General features: G+C 45.9%; 1 protein-coding gene across 1 annotated transcript; it reads left to right on the top strand.

The window, feature by feature from the left end:
* The first annotated feature begins 596 nt into the window (after positions 1-596).
* Positions 597-23,721, top strand: SPINT2 (serine peptidase inhibitor, Kunitz type 2). Its single transcript, XM_006180418.3, has 7 exons — positions 597-1,067; positions 16,605-16,775; positions 19,182-19,241; positions 20,560-20,613; positions 21,193-21,354; positions 21,703-21,741; positions 23,070-23,721. The coding sequence occupies exons 1-7, from the start codon at positions 962-964 to the stop codon at positions 23,234-23,236; spliced, it is 759 nt and encodes a 252-aa protein (XP_006180480.2). The 5' UTR covers positions 597-961; the 3' UTR covers positions 23,237-23,721.
* The last annotated feature ends 896 nt before the right edge of the window (positions 23,722-24,617 follow it).

The raw sequence follows: 24,617 nt of genomic DNA, 5'->3' as shown, positions 1-24,617 counted from the left end.
CCTCTCTCAGGCTGAATGGGGAACTTATCTGGGCTCCCAGGTCTTGCACCACCCCCAGCCCCTGATCACTCAGACTGTGCTTCCCACATCACATCCCTAATCACTCTGCCCTATGCTTTTGTCATCACTACTCTGGTCGGTTTCTGTCTGGTGACGCAGGGACTACTCTGGCGTGGTCACCGCTGGATTTCCTGCAACACTCCGAGGAGGCGCTCAGTGAACGCTGAATTTAGGAACTAATCCCTGGCCCTCAACGGAAGGCTGAGGCGAGGCGGGCAAAAACCACAAGTTTCCAATAAGAGCACGACTGCGTCCTCTCCTCTCACCCTGAGGCCCAGTCCACGCGCGAAAAGTGCTCGTACCTAGTGATCTAGCTCCAAAGCAAGGGCAGCAGGAGCCCCGGGGCTCAGCGGGAGAGCGCCTCCTCTCGGGCTAAAGTCCTACCCGGAGCGGAGCCAACGCAAGCCCCGCCCCCTTACCCCAGCGCCAAGGGCGGGCCCAGGTGCGCTCTGGGAGGAGGAGGGCCGCTCAGGTGCCTGCTCCCTGCGCCTGCGCTCTACACACCCCGACTCGCCAGGTGCGCCCCGCCCCCTCCCTGGCCATCCACCTTCGGTGGCTGCTTCCCGGCGGCCGCCATTGCCTCAAGCGCCCGCCAAGCGTTTGTGGGTGTAGCGGGGTTCTGAACTGGGGGAGAGTCGGGGGCGAGCGAGGAGCGGACTGAAGCATCGTGGGCAAAAGAGGCAGGGTGACCGCACACCTAAGGTCCGAGAAAGGGGCTTCCCGGGCACCTCCTCTGTGGCGAGAGCCAGCGCAGCACCTCGCGGACCCTTCTGCGAACGCCCGCACCTGAGCGCGAGGCGCTCCCGTGCGCGTGCGCGGGAAGGGTCTTCCCGCACCCGATCGCGAGACCCCAACGGCTGGCAGCTCGCGGCCTTGCCTGGGCGGCCGGGTGGAGCCCGTCATGGCGCAGCTGTGTGGGCCGAAGCGGTGCTGGGCTCTCCTCGCCCTGCTGGCATCGCTGCTCCTCTCTGGGGCTGAGGCGGCCGATGGAGAACGTGGCGTCCACGGTGAGGTTCGGGGCGGGTCTCCCGGGAGGAGTGGAGGGCCGAGAGGCCGAAGAAGGGGCGTTAGGGGCAGAGTCGGGGGTGTAAGTTGGGGTCCGTGGGGGCCTGGGCACGGTCTGAGCGAGGAGACTTGGCGGGGGAGGAAGTTGGGAGCGACTTGGTGACGCTTAGAGGGTGTCGTGGAGCCAGCCCTGGGAGGTTGAACCTTGAGAAGGAGATTTGGGAGCCCCTGGGAGGGAGGACAGACAGAGGAGCCGGGCTGGGAAAAGTTTCCTGAGGGGGAGGGAGGGGACTAGGGCTGTTGACCTAGAAGGAGTGGCTTTGACCGTTCCTGTGGCAGGAAGTGGGTGACGGGCCAAACTGAAGACCAGCCTCTTCCTGGCAGCGGAAAGTTCCGGGGCCCAAGAAAGTCCTGGGAGAACTGCCTCAGAAGGCGGGGCTTGGATTAGGTGACTTGGTGGCAGTTTTAGCCTCAGGGAGGAGGCCCTCACCCCTCCCCCACCTTTGGAAATTGGACAGCGGCCTCCTGAGAAACCTTTCTGGTTCATATGCAGTAGAGCGCCTCCCAGGAGAAAGGTGGATACCCAAAGGAAGGCGAAGAAAAGCAGAAGTATTGGGGGGCACTTTGTCACGGTGCAAGGGTGGGAGCCCCTTATAAGAATATTGGCATTGAGAAGCTGGGCTTGGATTCTTTGGACTGGTCGTTAGAGGCTGGTGGAGGATAAGGCCCAATTTAAACCTCTACAGTGTAAGGAAGTTTGGCCGGAAAGGTCATTTTGAATAAGTGTTGGTCTAACCTTAACTGCTTCAGACGTCTAAGCACAAGCAGGCTTTGAAAATAACACTCTTGAAGGAAGAATTCATTGATTCAGCAAAACTTATTGAGCCCCTGCTATGTGTCAGGGACAGTGCTGGCAGCGGTGATAACAGTTGTGACTCAGACAGGCCAGGTCCCTGCATGTACGGAGCTTATATTCTAGTGGGGTAGACAGAGACAGTGAGTAAACATTTAAATAATGAGCACTCACCACAGTATTAAATTACTAAGATGTAATTGAACAGGGTGAAGTAGACAACAGGGATGAGGTAAGATGATGGGGGCCACTTTAGTTCAGGTGGTCAGGGGAGGGCTCTCTGAGGAGGGTGACATCTGACCTCTATCATGAAGAATGAGCAGGTGGCAGCAACATGGAGACCTTGAGGACTAGTGTCCAGTTGGAAGTAATGAAGTATGAAGGCCTTGAGGCTGGAACAAGCTTGGTGGTATTCGAGGAAAATACAACCAGCATGGCTGGAGTCGGAAGGTGTTGGGGGCGTGGAATTGGAGGAGAATGTGGGGTTGGAGAAGTAGGCAGGAGCCAGGTGGCTTTATAGGCCAGCATATTAGATGGAAAGAGAGAAAGTTGGATATGTCTGCACCAAGATATCACCAGTGGTGATTTCTGAAGATTTAATTTCCCTATGTCTGAGGCAGAGAGGGAAAAATGAGTCACAGTGGGAGAGGGGCTGTCAAGAGCCAGTGGGGAAGGTAAAGCAAAAAACAAGAGCCAGTGGGGAGAGACTCAGCTCCAGAGGACCGGCAATTAAGAATGCAGGTGTTAATCATTCTTGCAATCTGAACTGGAATTTGTCAGCCCTTCTGGGCTTTTTTAGAGGAAGAAGTTGTGTTAGGATGTACCTTCCAGTTACGTGGCCTCGGATTTTATCAAAACTGAGTTTGGGGATAACATCTATTGCTTACCCTGAGCTCGTATGCATTATTTAATCCTTGAAACAACCTGGTGTGGTGGTGAAGTTACAGATCTTGCCTAAGGTCACACAGTAGTGACAGAGCTGGGTCTTGCTGCAGAGGTCGTCTCTGTTCCCAATGGCTTTGTCGGCTGCTGCAGCTGGCTGGACCTACTGACCTTTCAGAAGTACTCCTGTCTGGCTGGGTAAACTAATGCCCTTGCTTATCTGAAGTTCTGTTTGTTTGAAAGCTTTCAACAGCTTAATTTGAGGTAGGAGGTTGTTTTGATTCTCTCTCTCTCTCTGCCCCTTCTGATTGCTTTGGTTTTTCTCTGGTAGCAAGGTCATCCACTGAGAGTTGAGGTGTTTCTGCAGCCACACACAGCTGCACAAGTACCTCCAGATGAGTATGGTGGAGGTGGGGGAGAGTGCGTAATGAATGTGTATAAGAGGGAGATCATAATGGTCTGTCAAAGAATAGTCTGTGTGAAGACATGAGGGGGCTGAGAGGTGGTGTAAAGGTGGTAGGACCAGTGGATTGTTGGAGTTGAGGTTTTGAAGGGAATGAACTAGAAAGATAGGATGCAGTGGGCAGTGAGTGAGATGCATGAAACTGAGGTTCTGAGGAGGCTGCAGTTATTGAGACAAAGGCCTAGGTGTGACCGTGGAAGGGAGCTTCTGAGGGGAGGACAGGATCACTGAAGGAGAGGAAGTCTAGGAACCAAGAGGCCAGGATGGTTGGAGGGATCAATTACCTGGATCTGGAAATCCCCAAGAATGATGACAGGAGCAGCAGTGAGAGTGAGCGTGAGCCAGCAGCTAAAATCATGAAGTGAGGAGTAGTGATCTGGGGCTGCAGATAAGTCACAGGTGGGGTACATTTACTCTGATGACGAAATTTGTCAGATGTTGAGAGAGTGGAGGGAGACTGATGTAGAAGCAGCACTCACCTGGAAGGGCCCAAAAGAAGCTATATCCTCAGCAGAGAGCTGGGTTCAGTTAGAGTAAGAAAGTGGCAAGAATGTTCGGAGAAGAGATTGAGGGAATGAAAGGTTTTGCTTAAGATAGGTCATAAGTACCAGAGACTCCAGGAGTTGGGGGAAGGGAGATGGCAACAAAACAGGATGTATGGGGATGAAGGGCGACTCAGGAGTCTGGGGCTGATATAGTCATAAGCAAGTGATAGGAGAGTCATGTGGTCTCGAGACTGACAGTGTTGGTGAGGCACTGGGTGGTGGAGGGCAGAAAGGGAGGGGTGAGGGATGTAGTGGACACTTGGAGGCTTGGCACAGTGTCCTGACTCCAGACATCTTCAGAGGGAGGTGGGGGAAAGCTGATACTGCTCCGGGTGTTCCTAGCGTTCAGGGAGAGTTCCACTCTACCATGGATGCATGTAGAGATTACAGACTGGCTGTTCCCACAAGGCCTCAAACAGGCTTTAGGTGACTTGTACAGTTTCTAGAATTGAAAATTTTTTATGGAAAATTGTGATTTTTGGCTTTGCCTGAAAGATATGAAGATCTGGCAGCACCAGGCCAGTGTTCCCACATAGTACCCATGGGCTGGTGCTGAGTGCTTCTTTTGGAAAGGACATCTTTCTCAGTCTGTGTTTATTCACTTGGCCTGCCCTCTGTATTTTCTAACGACTCCCATGTTAAGTATATGCCCCATTTAGTAAATAGAGGTAAGTAAAATATAATAGCTCCTTATAAATTGTACAGTGCGGTGACTGTGTGTATGTATGTTATTGTTGTTAGGGAACACCCTTTCAGGTGGCCACAAATGTGCATTTTTTTTTCTCTTCTCAGGTGATAAGTCCTAGTATTTGGAGTGCCTCCCAAATACATAATTTTGATGAATATGAGGGCAGATAATATATTCTTTTTCAGGGTAATATATTCCTTTTCAGAATAGAACCTCAAAAATTCCTTTCGGGAGCAGTCAGTTAAGTGTAGTTCCTGCTGCCAGTAACTTCGGCCAGGCCTTGGGCATCATAACTTGTGTTAATGGTTCCTTGGCTCATAGTCCTTTGTTGATTGTTCTTGGGAATTTCCACTGGAGACAAGTGCGGCAGCATTTGTGTGAGAGCCTCCACCACACTTTCAAGTGATCGTCCATTTGCATCAACCCGCCTGGGTTAATTAGTTTCCCCAGAACTCTGACTGAAAGAGCTGAACTTTCCAGCAGATGTCCAATAAGCATGTTATTAGTCATCATTCCTTTCTCTTCTCCTCACCTCTATGGATAGTGGTAAATTGAGTGGTCAAAGAGACGATGACAGATAAGAGTGGAAGTGTAGCTGGTGTTGGTGATCAGCTGGGAGTTCTCTAAGGCAGCATCTTGTATCCTTGTCCTTCACAGGAGAGGCGTTTGTTTTAATTGCAGGCAAGACAGTTTGGTTCCAGGACAGTTTGAAATATTTATCACTGAGTTATTCAACACATATTTATTGAGCACCTACCAAGTGCCAGGCACAGTTTTAGACCCTGGAAGCAAAGCACTGAAGGAAACAGATGACACCCCCCACCCCATCCATGGCAGTTATAGTGTAATAAGAGGAAAACAATACAAAAACCCAAAAATGAACAGTGAATAAATATTTGGGGATGAGTGCTATAAGGAAATGTAAGGTAAGGTTTGTGTGCTTAGTACTGAAAACATGGCCTTTGAGACCCAAATAGTGCCAGTCCCCTAAAGAACGTTAAGGGGCTTGCCTTTAGGTACACTAAGGGAAAGTGGACCCTTGCCAGTAGAAATATTCCCTGGCCCAGGTCGGCATTTGAGAGCTCAGCCTGTGATAAAACAGATTTCTCTTTCACCCAACCCCCCTACCTGTTTCTCATTTTACCTACCCTCAGAGTCATTTGCAACACTCAGGCTGGCCTCCAGGTAGTTGGCTAGTCAACCAAACCTGTGTTTGCCCTATTCTGAGGGTGAGAGCAATAAGTAATGAGGTAGCCTTTGATTCGTGTGAGATAGGAGAGAACCCTGAAGGGGTCACACTGAAATGACTTAACCCCAAGAGGCCTTGGTGGTCCACTGGTCACATGACTAATGAGGAATTCACAGATGACCCCCAGAAGCACTAGTGTCTGGATTATGGACATCCTTCTGTGTTCCTAGTCACAAATGTCATTTCACGTGTTGTTTCTGATGAGGTCTTTTTGAAAACTCCTTATGAAGGAATTCTGGAACTTGGATGCTGAGGCCCAGGAACTACTTAACCTTCAAGTTTATTTGAAGCACATTTTTCGTTATTGGGAAGCCATTTTAGAGGTGAGGGCGAATGTTTGAGATGGATCTCACCAACAGAGTCCTGGGTTCCTGGCTTTAGAAGCCCCTTAATTTGAAATCCCTGAGTTCATATGTGGTGCTTTGTGTGTGTCCCAGAGTTGGTCATTTAGAGGGTAGGGCATGTTCTTGTGGAGGTGGGGGGATGATGAAAAAATATTAGATATTACAATAGTTTGTGACCTCCTACAGGGCCACACAGATATACAGTATGTCTGTGGTATTGAAATTTAATGGGCTGATTAGGAAAAATAGTCTAAAAAGCCACCTTAGGGAGAGTGAGAAAAAGATTGAGAAACATTGCTTTAGGGAGAGGGTCCATTAGCTTTCATCAATTTCTGAAAAAGTTCTATATTTCAAAAAAGGTTAAGAGCCCCTGAATGTGAATTAACAGACAATTCCATGAAAGACTTTGAAACTGCTTGTTTCCTTCCAAATTATTCAGATGGATTTCTATAATTCTAGTTATGGATTTTGGTAAGGGTAGAATTTATAGTCCCACTTGAGTGATGAATATGAGGTGACAGTGGGTAGCAGTGGTGGTTTGCCTTGTGCCGACAGTTTATGGAATGTAAACCTTTATGTCTAAATATTTTATATCTAAAATGCCAAGATTTTATATCTAAAACACCAAGATTTTATGAGCCTTATAATTTAAGTTGGATTTGTCATTGTAAATGTTCTTTCCTCATACATACCTAGGGGTTATTTTAAAGTTTCTGAGTTACTTATCCTAATGACAACTTCCAGACACCTGAAACTAGAGGACATGGGTAATTAGTAGCTTTCTGTAGTAGAAACAGAAGCCCTCAAGTATGTAGAACCTATCCAGCTAACCAGAATAGGTGGATTTATAGATCACCTTGAAATAAGACTGATTATGAAATAAATGTCAACTTTGGAATTTGGCATGGTAGAATTAACTTTGAACACATTCCTGATCTTCAGTACCTCTCACTCACAGAAAACTTGAAGATTCTCTCATTCCTTAAGGAAAAGGTAACTTGAAGTCCAAATGGGTAGCCAAGCCATAATTTTTCTTATCTTCCCATCTCTAACCTCTTAATCTCCTGATATTGTGGTGTTGCAGGACTTTGATCTATGTGATAGTCTACCATTGCCTTACTGTAGGTGAAGTTAAGGAATTCTGTATCTTCAGCCATGGCAGGTGGTTGTACAGCAGAAAAAGGGAAGGAGTGATGGTTGAGTTAGTTTGATCAACTCATTGGCTTGAGTTTGTGCTTTTGGTTTTCAGTATTCCCTATATCCTGTCAGTCACCACATTCAGTTGGACCTGTAGTGAAATTTGTCATCCTCTTTGACTTCATTCCCACTGTTCCTGCATTAGTCTGGTCTTCATAAAAATATAGTATCTACTATTTATTTAAAGCTTTGTGCCAAATGTTTTAAGCACTTACAATAGAATGAAAAAAATCCTTTAATCCTCACAACACTCTTAATGATATTGATCTGTGTGTCCAAGAAGTCCCTTGCATTTGAGTTGTTTTTAAGAAATGCATCTGCAGGTCCACAGAATTTATCTCATCGGGGCCCATGGAGGGAAAGCCAACTGAATTTCCCCACTTTATTACTTACCAGTGATTTCAAGACATTGAGCAATCCCAAACAAGCCATTGTCAAGATAGCCTCAAGATTAATGAATGGTGCATTCCACAGCAGGAAACGAAAGTCTAGATGTCACAAAAGGGGTCATTTTGCTAGCAAACTTGTCAAAAAAAAACCCCTTTTATACTAACTAGATCCAGAATGGATATAAATCACACAGAGAGGCCTTTACTGCAACCTGGGCTGAGTTGCATTTATAATGTCTTCAAATTAGTTCTCTTGCTAACATTCTCAGCTTTTACTTTAACCTAAAGGGATTTTAAAGAGAAAATTCCTGTTTACTACAGAATATTTCCGATTCCAGATATGTGGGTTTTTCCACATCAGGCCATTCTCTGCAGACACAGATTGAGTGGATTAGGGTGTCTGACAGTTTAACTCAGTTCTGACACTAACTGCATCTGGTGAGCACAGATCCTGCAGGTTAAGGTCTCATTCCCACAAGGCTGCTCCTCCCCCACTCAGATGCCAGTCACAAGTCACCTGTCATTCTGACCAACCTGCTATATAAATCAAGGGTTCCCACAACCCCCTCCAGTTCAATAATTTGCTTAGAATGGCTCACAGAACTCAGGGAAACATGTTTACCAGTTTATTATAAAGGATTACAAATGAACAGCAGCCAGATGAAGACAGAGGTATGGAAGGGTCCCCAGCGTAGGAGCTTCTGTCCCTGTGGAGTTTGGGGTGAGCCATCCTCCTGGCACATGGATGTGTTCACCTACTCAGGAGCTCTCCTCATGCCTTTGGTTGGGGTATTTTATGGAAGATTCATCACGTAGGCATGATTATTAACTCAATATCCCATCCCTCCCCACTCCCTGGAGGATAATGGGTGGGGCTGAAAGTTCCAGCCCTTTCATCTTGCCTTGGTTTTTCTGACAACCAACCCCCATCCAGAAGCTTTCTAGGTCCTCCCACCCAAGACACTGGTTATATCATTAGCATACAAAAAGACAGTCTTATCCCTCCAGATATTGCCAGGGTTTTAGTTCTTCTGTCAGAAACCCAAGTCAAAGAACAAATATTAGGATAGCAGACGCTCCAGCACTCAGGAAATTACAAGGGTTTTAGGAGCTCTAAATTAGGAAGGGGAACAGGAGCAGGGACTAAATACGTATTTCTGATTATGTTGCAGATATGATGGGTCCACAATCAGAGCTTTGCCTTATCTTCCTAAGCTCCTAATAGTCTGATTTAGATACTCCAAGCCTCTGAAATCTATGGTTTTTTAATTAGCCACACCTAAATCAGAATATGGGGCTTGCTGAATTGAAGAATATCGATCAGGTTTATACATTTTCCAGCTTTATTGTGAAGTTTATACCTTTTTTGTTGCATTTATTGTTTTCTTGTTATGAAGTGCATGTGCAGGGAGGTAAGGAAAGCTGCCTTCCATTCCCATCCCAATACCGGGCTAGTGAGAGGCAGCCAGGGATTCCTGCACACACTGGTCCTTTGCTAGAACACCTTCCTCTATTCTACCCTACACACTTTTGCTAAATGACTCTTCCTTATTGTCACTCCCCTATACCAGAATCTTTGCTCATTTCCTTTGTACCTTGTATGGCTTACAAACCCTTTGAATTTAGGGTGTAATTATAATACTTTACTTTGTGTGATTTTTTTTTTTCTTCTATCCAAGCCAGTCTTGTGGCTCTAACTTAATTGTGAGTGCCTACAGGGCAAGGACCACGTTCACAGTGAGTGCCTTCTATGTAGGATGGCTACTCAGCTCAGTTTACCTTGAAGGGTTCCAGTTTATGCCACCATATGTCCCAGTGTCTTAACTATTTTCACTCTAAAGTGTCTTGATCTTGAGGGTAAATTATATGATTATGCTACTTACATAGATTAGCTATTCACCAAATACTTATTGCTTAGTATTGCTCAAGATACTAGGGAATTTAGTACATTCAGTTTTATTTACCAGGTAGTTTACAGTATTTTGACTGAAAAATTTAAGCAAACAAAAGGGATGACCATAATCCACTATCCAGATAAAGCCCTTAAAAAAATTAAAATGTATTTGTAAGATTAGAATTCTCAGATTGTACTAAAGGAACCGTGGAAAAGCCTCATCCTCCTATAGTCTCTTTCCCTAAAGCTAGATTCATACATGTGTCTAAATTAAAAGTTTAAAAAGGGAGCATAATATTTAAGCCATTCTTTTGCTTTTTTTCTTTCTTAGTCTTGGACACTTTTCTATACCAGTACATACACACTTGCCTGTTTTTAACAACTCTTGAGTATTCGATTATGTGGATATCTCACAAGTTATTTCACTAGCATGAACATGGTGTTCTAGTGGTGAATTTTCAGCTTTTTTAAACTGTGCACACCAGACCCTTGTGGATGTGGTAATAGTTACCCCTGTTCTTTGAAACTCTTCAATTAATTGACTCTTCCTTGTTTGCTTTTTGATACTGAGGAGTGAACTCTACTCTTATTTTTGTGTGTCTGTCAGATAGTATTTTCAGCCATCTGAGGATTATTGCAGCAAATCATTTCCCTTTGCCCATTATCCTTAGAATTCTAAGTGGTTTTAATGAAAAGAGTAGAGCTGTTTTTAGTGGTGGAAGGGTGTGCTGCAGTGTTTTTAGCAAAGAATAAAACCTGAGGAGTGTGTGGTCAGTGTTGTTATAAGAAATGTGAGCCCTAGGAGTCTATGTGATAGTTTCTGACCACACATATAGGACTTTCTGAGTTATGCAACATGATGGGGGTGGAAAATCTGAGCAGGGTGTTTTTATAAACATTCTTTAAAGAAATGATTGGCGAACTGCAGCTTGCGGTCACTGCCTACATGTGGCCTGCAAGCTGAGTATGGTTTTTGCATTTTTTAATGGTTGAAAAAAATTAAAGACATATTTTTTGTGTGTGGAGGTAATTAGGTTTACTAATTATATTTATATATTTAATATATATTTATTTTTAACAGAAATGCAGGGGATTCAACCCAGGACCTCATGCATGCTAAGCCTGCTCTCTACCACTGAGCTATACCCTCCCCTTCAAAAGAATATTTTAAGACATAAAAATTACATGAAAGGAAGTTTTACTGGAATGACAGCCTTGGTCATTACCTCTGGCTGCTTTCATGTATGAAGCCTGTAATAAAAGCAAATTCTTGCTTTGCATGATTTTCCACATGCACAGTTTTCAGTTACTACAGTATATTAACTGTGAATACTTGAGTACAGACCAAGTTTCAGCTTCTAGCCCTTAAGTCACAAATCACTTAAATCACACATACGCATGGTGATTGGTCACTGCACATGTGCGATTCGGTTCATACACACACAGCAAAGCATGTAGTTGTGTTGCCTTCTTGTTTCCCCATGCATGTGACAGTTTACAAAAATGGTTGATCGATAGAAGAGAATGGCCAAAAAAGACGAAAGTGCAGCAAAGAGAAAACGCTGGAAGTGAAATTCAAATTGCATATAAATGGAGATAGAAGAATGAGCTCACTGTGGGAGTGCTGGCACTGCCACCATCAGAGACTGATATGCAGCTAGAGGAGCTTATCCATAGAAATGAGGAAAGTGGTTGTAACAAAAAGGCTGATGTTCCCATGGACACTGGCAAAAACCTACAGAGTCAAGCAACTCTCAGAGCAATTCTGTGGCACTGAAAGGGCAAAGGATAAAATATTGGAAGCTGATCCAAACCTAGAAGGTGATCCGAACCACTAAGGTGAACTGAAAAGATGCTTGCTCTGTATCATAAATATATGACAAAGACCTTCACAAGCACTGTTCAGATTAGTCTTGGTAATTTATTTAGTTATTTACAAAGAAGATTAAGCACTTCAATTCTCAAGTTTCTAATGTTTTCACTTAAAATGCACTAAATAAATATTCATTTTATTTTAATTATTCTGTATGTTTATAACCCACGGTTTTTAATGTTTTAGCAAAGAATTTTAAAGATCATGAAACAGTCATAATTTTCCCCATTGTTTTGCATGATTTTGCACTATACTGCCTGTTTACTATTTGGCCTGTCATTAAAAAGTTTACTGACCTTTGCTCTAGAGAAAACAGATGGAGAAGGAGGAGGAGGACCATTCGATGAGTGGCTCCAGCTTGTGAGATGATCCAGGGCTTTCTTAGGATACAGTGAGGCAAGAAATTGGTGTTTAGTTTTTAGGACCCATGAGAATAAAAAGTGTAGACTAGAATCCTAGGAGAGTTATTTTTGCTTGTTTTAAAAACTTACTCTGAATTGGTGTAAAAACATGATTAAAAGAAAACACTAAGTGCAAGGTACTTGTTAATTTGGAGGAGACAGAACAGGTGGGACTGACGTGAGGTTTTTGGCTCTATCATGTTTTGGTCCTTTAAAATGTTAGAATTTGATAAAGCGGAGTAGATACACCCATTTTAAGGTATTTTCTGTACTTTTCATAATATTTTAAACATTTCATTTAAACTTTTCAATAGACGCTGCTACAGTTGTGCATGTTTGGAGAATGATTAGATGCCATCTTCTTAAACCTATAAAGTTAGTGCCTGAGAGCTTAACATTTCTGTGGTGGCCCTGTTAGAAGGTGGCAGCAGATCATTCCAGCTAACTACGTACAGAGTGAAGTTGTCTGAGGCAGTGGCTGGTTTTGGTAAACCTCTAGTGACTTCAGAACCAGAGAAACCTGTTTTCTATAACAAAGACCAGTCTGTTTGGCTATTTTGTAATAGCTGATGTTCAAAACACCTGCCAGGGTTTTGTAATTTAGGTTCATATGTCAGATAATATATGAATTTAACCATTTCTAATGCTTATCCAAGAGAAAAAAATGTTACTGTTTCCTAAAGGCAGGAATTGCATTTTTACGTATTCTGAAGCGATTGTACCAAATTTGGTGCCCTTCAGCTTTTTCCCTGTTTTCCTTACTCTGCGTTTTGAAAACTTATAGGATGCATTTAATTTTGCACTAACATTTGTGAGCATACAAATAGGACTTGAAACATATTTTCATGGTTATTTCCCAAAACTATTCCAAGACCGATATATAATTTTGTCATCTCTTAATAATAATTATTTATTAAGGAACAACTTCCTGAAAATTGTCCAGCCAAGTCCCCCTCAGCCTCGGCCAGTTCTTTGGTGTGGTGCTGTCAGTGACTGTCACTGAGTGTGACTGTAAACAGACCCAGCAGAAGGGCTTGGCCTTGGTGAGCCCTCTAGTTCTGATGAATCCTTGAGGAATGTTTTTCCTGCCTGTCACTGTGGTGGGTTTTTCTTTCTTTCCATCCAAGGGGTTGTTATGTTTATGCTGGAGCTCACTGATCAGACCAATATGAATTCAAATCCAGCACTGCTGTTTGCTTAGCTTAACCCACCCAAACCTCAGGGTCCTCACTTTTGTAAAAGGGGGTTGTTACTGCATGATTCACAGTTTTGTGACTATTAGAAATAGTGCACATAATGTGCCTCACGTCAGGCTTAGTGAAGGCAGTAAAATGAGGTGTCAAGAAATAAATCATACTCTGCATTTTGGTTCATTTTGATTTTAAGCTGTGTCTACCAAAGTATGGTATTTTATTTTCTTTAAGTTTTTTTTTTAAGGAAGGTGATAGATAAGTCATGGAAGCCATCTTACATACTAAAGTATTTCTGGCTTTTTGTACAAATGTTTTGGAGAACAACAAAAGAAGAAATGCATTGATGTTATGTGGAGTGAGGTGAAGAATATGTGGCCTGTGTTTCCTAAAGAAACATTCTCTCCCTTGAAACAAGCAAACTAAAACAAAATCCTTTTTCATGAGTTCACTCTCATAAGCCTAGAGCGTAAAAATTTGAATCATAGAGGCTTAAAAGCAATTTAGTTAGTAGAAGCATGTAACAAAATGAGACTTTTCTCCATTTGACAGGGAGCCTCCACACTCACAGAGAGGACTGTCTTGACACAGTAAGGGTGTGGTTAAATTTCATCTTAATTGAACCTAGCTTTGGCCAACTAACCTACTACTTAGAGCTCTTTTACGCTTATCAAGGGACCTGAAAATAAGGCTGCTTCTGAAACTTAAGCTATGAGATCAGTGTGTGATCACTAAGAGCAGATGTGAGCAGCTGTTCGAGACAGAGTGGCCTCCCAGGCCCACAGGATTTGTGATGAAGGGGCCCATCACATCTGCAGGAAGGATGTTCCAATGAGGAGCAAGCAGTGGTCAGCAGTGGCAGTCAGGAAGGAAGTATTCCAGAGGCAGACCTTGACCGAGCTCTCTTGACTGAAGCACTGTAGTCTGCCTGGTAGGCTCCGATAGAGAGGACATTCACAAGAAATCCCACAGAAAACTTCCTTACTCTGACTCCAAGTGACCTGCTCCATTTCACCTTGCTTTCTGAGGCAGTATGCTGGATAGCGTACACATCCAGCCTGCTTGACAGTTAATTCCTCAGTATCCTCTTGTGCACTTTGTTAGCAGGGATCAGCATCCTCATGCCCCATGAGCGCAGAGGCACTCAGAGTATTTGTCTGAGCCCATAAAGATAAGGGCCAGTTTCTGGGCAGTGTTGACTTCACCAAGGTAACTGCCATCCATCCCTAGATAAGCTTTTTCCCTCTTCCTCTTTATACACCCTCAGGCTTCTATACCTGCACAGAGTGTGTATCTGGCACTCTTGCTTCTGAAAAGCCACTGAATTCTCACCCTTTATACCATGATCGCCCTGCTGCATTCTCTGCTGTGGTATTTGGCGGTTCCCATCTGGCTGCCTTGAGCTTCGTTTGGCCCCTCTCAGGTGTTTGTTTCAATTGAGACATAATTCACATTCCATACAGTTGACCCATTTAAAGTGTACAGTTCCTCCCTCAGATTTTCTTGTTAAAAAAAGGCTGTACCTGAAGCTGTTCAGGAAGCAAGGCCACAAAGGAGTCAGTGATCCCCAGGGTTCTCAGCTTGGCAGGGCGTTGGATGGGCTGTTCCACCTCAGGAGCATTGGGCACTCCTTGCCTTGATGATGTTTTCAGTTTGAGGTCGTAAGTGGATCCTGTGTGGGTCCTCTCCATCTTGTCTTGTTGCTAGCAATGCTGCCTCTGGCATTTGACAGTGGTGTGGGTTGGACAGAATCACACACCAGAGGACTCCTCTCTTGCCATGTCTTCCCTGGGCCTTGTTGATTGTGTATGTTTTGTGACCTTTGGCACATAGTACAAAGTCCCTGCTCCAGGTGCACACCCAGCTGGTTCTTGTTGATGTGTTATACGGACGAAAGTTACCCCTATTAAAAAAAAAACTGATTTATTAAATATTTACATACATAAAATCAGTTGTTTTAAGCATACAATCCAATGACTTTTGGTACATTTACAGAGTTGTACAACCATCCCCACATTCCAATTTTAGAACATTTCCACCATCCCCAAAAGATCCATCCCTATGCCAATTTGCAGTCACTCCCCCCCCCCCCCCCCCCCCCCAGTTCCAGGCCAACACTAATCTACTTCCTGTCTCTGTTGATTTGCCTTTCCTGGACATATTGTATGATTGCATTCATATGAAGTGTCCAGATAAGGTACTTTTAACTGGTGATTTAACTGATGGTTGCTTTCAAATTAACAAGAGAATTTTTTACTTTAGAGTGTGCTTTTTTTGCTGTACTAGTTACCTGTGATTTATTGGTGTGTGTGGGAGTTCCTTGGGGGTGTTTGTTTATTTTGCATAGTACCAAACTTTTTGTCCATAGATAGATGTTTTGTGGACATTTGTTTTCATGCCCATCATTGTGATGTATTTGGGGAGACACAAGAGAAGCACAAATTCTGCCCTCTGCTTTCAAAAGGCATCCCCTAGTTGGTGAGGTAAACCTAGCAAACATGAAAACAACTAAGGAGGAGTAAATGACAGCATATAACCACGTGTAAGGCCCTGGGATGTTTTTATTTGAAATGTTTACCAAGCACCCTGTGCTAGGCCCCACGCAGATTGGAATGCCCTTGTGCCAGAAGGCAGAGATCCATGGAGGCCAGAGTATAGAGAGGTGATGTGGACTTGTGGTCCCAGGAGGGGTGATATGGTGGTGCAGAGCAGACGCTGAATCACATGGTCAGGTTACTCCCTTTTCCAGTTGGTTTCCTGGCGAAAGTCTCATTCTAGTGCAGGTGATACCTCTAGTATTTGTGTATCTGTCCTTTTTAAAGAGAAAGGCCTTCTGCATGCAGATGTATCTGGCTGGAATTTTATAACATAGTTGTTCTGTTTCCCGTGTACTAGAGTGGGGCCAGATTTTGGGACACTTTGAAACCTAGGCCCATATTGGTTTGCTCAGATAGGAGCCATTATCCACACTGGAGCAAAGGAGTGACCTGAGTTGCCTTTGGAGGTTTGGCAGTGGGGAGAGCTAGCATTAGGGAGCTTCTTTCTGAGGTGCTTGTGGTAATTTGACTATGAAGTGGCCTACCCTGGCAGAGAGTGGACAGGGAAGTTTCAGAAAGGTCCTTCTGGGGGCTGCTAAGAGCACCAGTACTTTCTTCCTGACCTGACATCGCCGGCTCTGGCCTTTCAGTGCTAAGCTCCCCTTGGTCTGGGGAGACAGGCACATATCCAAAAGGATCCTACAGACTGTTCTGTTGCCTTTGAAAGCCTTATTTCTATGCTGGATGTGTATGTCTTTGATAATGAGGGCAGGGACAAAATCAACATGCAACTGAATTTCAATTTAGTTGGGTCGGTTGGTATCTTTGTTGTTAGATGTTGCGTTTCTTTACTGTATGAGGAGGGAATCGCTAAGGAGGCCTGATGGTGACACTTTAGACACAGCTCACTGGAACTTAGTGCTAGATCTTAAGGCTCTGGAAAACTGTGGGCCACCTCCTATAGGTCTGTGCATGTTCTCTCTTTCCAGGATTGCCCTGCCAAGCTAATTGGTCTCTGTTTCGTTGTGTTTTAGAATTTTGCCAAGTTTCAAAGATAGTGGGAAGATGCCGGGCCGCCATCCCTAGGTGGTGGTACAATGTCACTGACAGATCCTGCCAGCAGTTTGTGTATGGAGGCTGTGAAGGGAATGACAATAATTATATGACCAAGGAGGAGTGTCTTGCAAAATGTGCTGGTGTCACAGGTAAGACAGTGCTAGTTGGGGAAGTTTTATTATCTAGAGGCAGTTTATTAATTGGGATGTAAATGCCTTTTGCTTTTCATTAGTTCCTCATGGCTGAACCTGGGAGGTATTTTAAAAAGCAGAAGAAACAGGCACAGTGTGTATGTCACCCACACAGTGGTTTCACGGCGGTACGCTCCCTCCTCTTCCCAGAAAGGGCAGAGTAGGCCACAGACTGGAGCCGGGGGAGGACTGCATCTTCTCCTCGACTTCCTTTCTCCCACTAGTGAGTGCAAGTCCCACGCCAGACCTGGCATGAGCAGAGTCCTCCAGGTCCCCTCAGACGGGTTGCCGCCTTGCTTCCTGGGCATTTGGGTTCTTTTTACCTCTGAGTTAAATGACTTGAGGAGGTCACCCAGCCAGCCAAATTACAAATCACGTTAAAAATAGAACATACTTCCTGGAATCCATCCTTCTCCCAGCCCTCACTAGGGGAGGATTCTGTGGAATCAAGATAATATTGACCCTGAGAGCCTCCCAGTTGAAATAAAAACCTAAAGCCCCACAGCAGTATACACTGGCTCTGAACAGAGCCTTGGGGAACTCCTTGAGACCTGATGGCAATGAGATGTTGGCTTTCTGGGGCCTGATTCCTCCCAAGTGTTCAGAGACCCAAGGATTTGGCCAGCCAAACTGTTAAAGATTTTCATTGATGATTTTCTTAGCATTGTTACATTGATGCATCCTCTCCTGATGGCTTGGCATCAGTGTTAGGACTCTGGATTATGATTCTGTGTCGGGATGTGCTGGTGTCCTCTGTGCCCAGAGATGGGCCCTGCATGCTTGTCGAGTTTTAATATCTCCTCACATATTAACTCTCTCTTGGCTTTGAGCTCTGCATTCAGAAGTCAGATAAGCTTATTAAAGTCATGTGTAAAGAGAGGAAAACAACAGTGGCTTTAGCTGTGACCTGAGTTTTAAACATAATGCGCAGGCATACAAGCCCGGCAGTGACTCGGTGCCTTGAGGAACATTTTATTGATTTTTGTATACCTGGTGCCCAGCAGGCGCTCAACAAGTGTTTGGAGAGCTGAGGTGGCTGGTGTTGATTTTGGATTGTACAGGTGGGTCCCTCATCTTTTGAGGGGGGTAACTGGCAACCTCACCACATGGTGACTGAAAAAAATACCATTTGTTGTACGTAGTTTTCTGTCATCAGCTATGATCCAGTGTCGGGGGAGGAATTAAGGGGAGATATTTTTGCCACCTTTTCTGTCTTTTCCCAATCAAAAGTTGACAGTAGCAGATGTACATGCCATTCTGGTTACTCCTTGGTTTCTCAGGGAGAAAGTTGTAAGAACACAAGCAGTGGACAGTGGGCCTTAGGACAGAATGTCTCTACAAGGGGCCACGGGGTGTTGTGTTTTGCTGGGAGAAGGCAGACAGCTGTCTCCCTAGAAGTCAGCCAGTCTGGCCCCAGCCTCGAGGTCTCAGAAGGCTCATTTGCTGGCACCCGAGCCTGGCTCCACTGCACGGCTCGTGAGGCGTTCTCTTGTGAGCCTGTGAGGAGCTGAAGCTGCCAGGGCAGCTCGTCACTGGAGTCTTTGGCAGCATATTCTCCCCCAGGCAGGCAGGCTCTGGGGAGCCAGATGATAACGAGAATGCCAGTTTATTTATTAATAATTAATTAATTAATTATAATGAGAACCAGAATCACTGAAAGACCAGACACTTACATCTCTGTGCCTACACCTTTAGTCCATGTAGGCAAATCTCTCAGCCAGATTCCCAGAAGATTGCTTGATGAGGAAAGAGGCAGAACTAGGAGAGTTGGTTTGTGATAGAAATGTTTAATGGCGTCAGGTTAGACCAGCCCCACACCTCTCCATAGGGGAGGGTCCCACCCTCCTGGACCTTGCCAGCACCACCTTTTTTGCACTTCCTTAACTGGCTAACCTCTCCACCCCACCCCTTTAACTTTGTGTGTGTGAGATAAAATATACATAACATAAAATTTGCCATTTTAACCATTTTTAAGTGTACATTTTAGTGGCATTAAGTACATTCACACTGCTGGGCACCCCCTTCACTTTTCAATTCATTAGGCGAGTTAATACAGTTTGCCAGGTTATTTGGCCCTGGAAGCCATTCTGTCTTTTTATAAAGTCATTTCACATGTCTTTGCTCTGATTCCCAAGCTGGTTGATCTTAAAGTTTAGCCCACAAGGCAGTCTTGGTTCCTTATTTTCCAAGTTCTGGTGGGCTTGTGGTCCAGCGTGTGCATTGAAGGGCCCACATAAAGGAGAAATGGGAATCGCTGTGAGAGGCACACAGGACCAAGCCTGCTCAGGGACGCAGCTTGCTTTGTCTCATCAGCAGTCTTGGATGTACGCTTTCTCACTGTGTTGTTTATTTGTCCCCTTGTAGAGAACACCATTGATGGTCCAGCCACCAGCAGGAATGGAGCAGATTCCTCTGTCCCAAGTGGTAGGTTCTTAAAAAGACCCAGGATGGAATGAGGGCCATCCAGATGGGTAACTATGAAAGGACATCTGTACTTTGGGAGTTGTATAAGGGCCTCCATCTCCTGGTACTATTTACTCAGAATTGGCAGATGGGGGCTCTGCCTGGGCTGCCAGCTTCTGGCTCCTTGCCGGCCTCCTTATACTGGGGAGTTCATATTGTCCAGCAGACAAGAGGGCTGAGGGATTCAACAGAGCTTCCTGGCTGACCTCAGCTTCCTCCTGGGGGACGGGATTGTGGTTGCTGTCAGGTGGGCTCAGGCCCCTTCCTTCTCTTTGGGCTGGCCTCAAGTCCCCTGGCCTCTCCTGCTGTGCTGTCTTCGCTGCCCTGTCCCACCTCCTTGCCTGTTTTGTCTCCTTTGCTTCCTGTTGTCCTTGTCGTCTCCCTCCCTGTGCTGAGTCCTCTGTCCTCTGCCACCCCTGCCTCCAATTCCCACTGCAGTCCTTGATCTCGAGCTTTGTGTTAGCTTGCTTTGTAGTGCTGACAGCAGCTGCCCCATTCCTCCTTTATGCTTAAAGGACTTTGCATCAGGAGCCTGGGGTGAGTGGTCCAGATGTACTAGCAAGCCCAGCCCAGCGTTCTCAAAGGCTAGTCCCCAGGCAGTGGGTTCTGCTGGGCGAGACCTGCTGTGGAGGGAGGGAATCTGCCCCTACCCCATTTGAGGATGGCCCGTAGTCAGCCAGTGGCCATGCATTGATTGCAGCCTTGGCTCTAGTCCTTTGCCATCAGTGCCCACATGAGAGTGAGCATTTATTAGCTCAGTGGTCGGCCGACTTGCAGAATGCTGAGAGTTAGGGTAGAGTCACTTTCCAGTTTTGCCAGGCTAGGAATCCTGTGCCCGTCCTGGCCATTGCTTTCCCTGGGTTCACCATTTATTCTCGAGCTGCCTCTGCAAAGTCATCCAGAGCCATGAGGTACCAGCATAATAGTTCTGGTTTTCATCCTGTTTCAGAAGACAATTTCCCTAAGAGAATAAGGGGCCTCCTCCCTGTGCCAGAGAGTGAATACCTCTGGTCTTCCTCATCACCCCAGAAACTATGGCTGGGATTAGATTCCATAGCAACCCCTGAAGTGACAGGCAGGACTCCCCATCCAGTATTCAGTCCGTGTGTGCAGTAGAGCCCATTAGGACTGGGAGCTGATGGAGCAAAGCTGCCCATGGAGGGGGGCTCCACTCCTTTCCTTCCAGGTATCAGAGTGGGCCCTTTTACACTCAGCCCTGGCTAGGCCATGTGTCCTGTGTCCATCCCAGCCTTCCCTGACATGGATGTTTGTGTTTCAGCTCCCAGAAATCAGGATTCCAATGACCTCTCCGATGATATTTTCAACTATGAAGGTATAACTTTTAAGAAATATTCACATATGGATAAAATGTGTTTCCTTACTTAGCTGGGAATTGAGACACACTTGAAGATTTCCATTAAGGACATTGTAGAGCGAGGCTTCCCGGCCTTTCCCAGGTGGTAGGACTCATGAGGATGCCCCGGGTGGCAGGAAGCAGGAAGTGCCACAGCATGCCCTCAGGAAGCTTGTGCTTACAAGGCAGCCTGGTGTGCAGGCTCTGCCTCCCACCAGCTGTGTGCTGTGGGCAGCTTACTGTATAGCTCTGCCTCAGAGCCCCTGAGTATGAAATGAGGGGCCTAGTTCAGACCTTTCAGAGACCAACTTAACACGTGTAAAGTGCCTACAAGAGTGCCTGATGCAGAGGAACCTCCATAACAGTTTAGTTTGGCTATAAAGAGAAAGATACCTGAAAATGTGGGCCAGACTGGCCACGTCTGTAATCGACAAGTTTCTATAGCAGTGATGTCTCCTCCATTGGCAGGCAGCCATGTGGCTGCTCAGCAGCATTCTAGCTCAGTTCACCTCTCCTGGGCCCCACTCATTTGTACTCCTTGGGCTGTCTCACTCCCAGAATACTGCACTGCTGAGGCGGTCACTGGGCCTTGCCGTGCAGCCTTCCCACGCTGGTACTTTAATGCCGAGAAGAACTCTTGTGATAACTTCATCTACGGAGGGTGCCGGGGCAATAAAAACAGCTACCCCTCCAAGGAGGAGTGCATGCAGCGCTGCTTCGGTGAGTCTGCCTGATTCCTAAATCCAGGAAACAACCTTGGGCGAATGAGCCCTCCCAAGAGGGCTCCATTTCCCCATCCCTAAGATGAAGGACTTAGAAATGCTGTCATTGGCTCTACCTTTCTCTGGCTTCCTAGTGAGTAAAGGGTGGGCTTTGGCACTGGCTGTTGGGCAGATGTGTCCTAGATCCCCACCAGGTGGCAAGGCCTCAAGACCCTCAGAAAAGCTGGAAGAAATTGCTCAGAAAGAGCCCCTGTGAAGGCACAGGGCTGAGGGGAATCCTTGGGCGTGAGCAGCTCTAAGGGAGGAAGCCTGAGAGCTGACCTCGGGGTTGTGTGTTTTCTTCCAGGCAAGCAGTTGTATCCTGCCCTGCCCCACGGCACTAAAGGTAAACAGCCTTTTACCCACCTCTACCTGCCTTCCTTGACTAAGCTTTGGCTGTATTTTTGCAGGCTCATGTTGTCTTGGACACATCATCCTTCACTGTAAACATCTTTTTGGTAGAAAGTTCATGTTTCTGCACAAGTATGGCTAGGCAGCTTGGAACATGTGGATGTTTGTCCCACCATACAGTGTACATAAACAGGGGTTAGGGGTGAGGCTGTCTCTGCCCAGGCAGCCTGGGGGTGACTAGAGGACACACTCTACTGTTTTGGCTGTGCAGGGACCTGCTCTACATGGGCCTGAGACTGTCTCCAGGTTTGGGGGGAGCTTTGCTGCTGAGGGGTGTACAAAGTTGGTCATGGGTGACATGAATTAAGATGGCGAGCCCTTACTGTGTGTGGGCGGAGTGTGGCCCTAGTCTGTGCTGTTGTCCCTGAGCAGTCTGGTCTGACAAGGAGGCTGGGCCTTTTCTCGCTTTTGTTTCTGATTCTGAGCCTGAGTCATGCATGGATGGTAGTGTTTGCACAAAAGACCTGCCACACTGGTTTGGCCTCTTTCCACCTGTTTCCCTGTTAAGGAGCCCAGGCCTGACCTATGTGTCTGCTCTGCTTTAGAAGAGGAATGAAGCTGGAACCTGGTTTGCCCAGGCATGGGGGTCTGGAGGGTTGGAGATGGAGAGGGGATTGATGCTGTCCACTTCTGCAGCCAAGCGGGGAGAGGGAGCCAGGTAGCTGCCACAGGAGGCTACATTCCTTCGATGGATCCACACCTGAAAAAAAAAGCATAGTAACTGACCAGTGGGACTGCACTGGGGCAACCACTGTTAAATTTACTTGGGTAATTAGGAGCATGAGCGTCCCCTCTTGGCCCTGCTTCCAATACCTCTTGTCTCCCTTCCCTCATTCCACAGGTACCACCCCAGCCACCTGCAGGGCCACATCTTTCTCTGTGGCTGGTCGGGGCAAGGGAAGGGGGTATGCTTTTTACATCCTAGTGTGCATCTTTTGGCCTGAATCCCCTGAGAGGTGGTAGGGAAAGAGAGAGTTGAAGTGGAGAGTTTCTGGTCAAAAAAAAAAAAAAAAAGGGAATACAAATAGCTTCTCTGTGTGCACGTAGCATAGTGCCTCCTTTTTTCAGGAACCTGCTTCTCAGGACTGTAGGGACTCTCCTTGATGACTTTCTGGCAGGCAGTGCCAGTTCTCCAGACTCCCAGATTGGGGTCGGGGGGACACCTGGTCCAAGAGCTGCTGGTCTTCACCCTGAGCCCACCTGGACACTCTGGCTGCTGCCTGCCTCATTCTGCTGGTTCTGAGGCCTCTCTCTCATCTGCAGTGGTGGTCCTGGCAGGGCTGTTCGTGATGGTCCTGATCCTCTTGCTGGGAGCCTCCGTAGTCTGCCTGATCAGGGTGGCACGGAGGAACCAGGAGCGCACCCTCCGCACCGTCTGGAGTTCCGGGGACGACAAAGAGCACCTGGTGAAGAACACTTATGTCCTGTGAACACCCTGTCTCTAAGGGGCTGCCCTCCTCCACCCGCTGTTGATGAAGAGAACCTGGGAAGGGAGGGGAGACAAGTGTCGAATGCATGTGTACTTTTTCAAATTGAGTGATTGATTTGTATTTGTGCGATCATTAGAGTTTTTGGTTTGTTTGTTACTTCACAAGGTAAGAGGGCTTGCTCCCTGGTCTCCTGGGGTGGGTTTGCTTTGGAAATCCTCTTAGATAAGGGGTGCATGCATTGCAGGTGGTCTGGCCCTCGACTGGAGTCAGCTCCTCTTCGATTTATTTCTTGGCACCAGGTATAGTTTTCTTCACATATGTTGAATCTTATTGTCTCCTTTCCCATCACAAAAGTGATGCTTTAATAGTTTCCTTTTTTTTTTTTTTTAAGTAAGCAGAAGCATAAGTTTTTTATTAGGATTCTGAAAGGAAGAAAGTAAGATGTACAAGTTTAATAAAAAGGGCCTTCCCTTTTAAAATAAATTTCAGCATGTGCTTTCTTTCTTTATAGGACTGCTAATTTAAACTCTACCATAATTACCACAGGACACTACATGAGATGCCCCATTCTAGAAATGAACTCCTTAAAAAAAAAAAAAAGCATCTTTCAGATCTTTTTGAATGAAATACATCTTTCATTACAGCTGAGTGCCCATAAAGTTTCACCAATAACATTTAGCCTTCCCACCTGTGGTAAGCTCTGATTGTTTTTATTCTATTTCACTTTTTAAAAATTCTGGTCACACCGTACTAACTTTTTTTTTTAATTGATCCACTTTGGCACTCATGATTTTCAAGTTTCCCTGCAGCTCTGCCATCTTCCTCAGGCCTTCCACATGTCCCTTTATTGAAATGGGAACAGGGTACCACCAAGCTTAGTCCTAGTTCTGCTGCCTACCTGTAGATGTTCCCTGCCTGTCTTTAGGCTCTCAAAGCCCTTTTTCTCCTCGCTCTTCTTCCAAACATGTACTCCTAAAACACGGAGCAGCATCTGGGCAACCCAAGGGGTCAGGCAGGTGCCCTGGGACCTCTACCCGCCTCAGTGACTCAGAAGGCTGGGCCCCAGCCCGGGAGTGGGTGGAGGTGCTGGGCCAGGCTGTGGGCCCCATGCAATCTGACATGATAGTTTCAGGTGTTGCTTTGGCCTCTTGGAATAAAAAGACAATAAGCCCTCCTTTCCTTGACCTTCATGGAAATCCCTTCTGGTCAAAAGGCCACATTCTCTACAGGCGCACCTTATTTTACTGTGCTTCGCAGGTGCTACATTTTTAAATTTTACAAATTGAAGGTTTGTGGCAACCCTGCATTGTCAGGTGATGGTTAGCATTTTTCAGCAATAAAGTATTGTTTAATTAAGGTATATACATTGGGGTTTTTTTTA

Source organism: Camelus ferus, chromosome 9 (genome assembly GCF_009834535.1).
Source record: "Camelus ferus isolate YT-003-E chromosome 9, BCGSAC_Cfer_1.0, whole genome shotgun sequence".
NCBI classification, from domain to species: domain Eukaryota; kingdom Metazoa; phylum Chordata; class Mammalia; order Artiodactyla; family Camelidae; genus Camelus; species Camelus ferus.
This window is presented reverse-complemented; position numbering and strand designations above follow the sequence as displayed.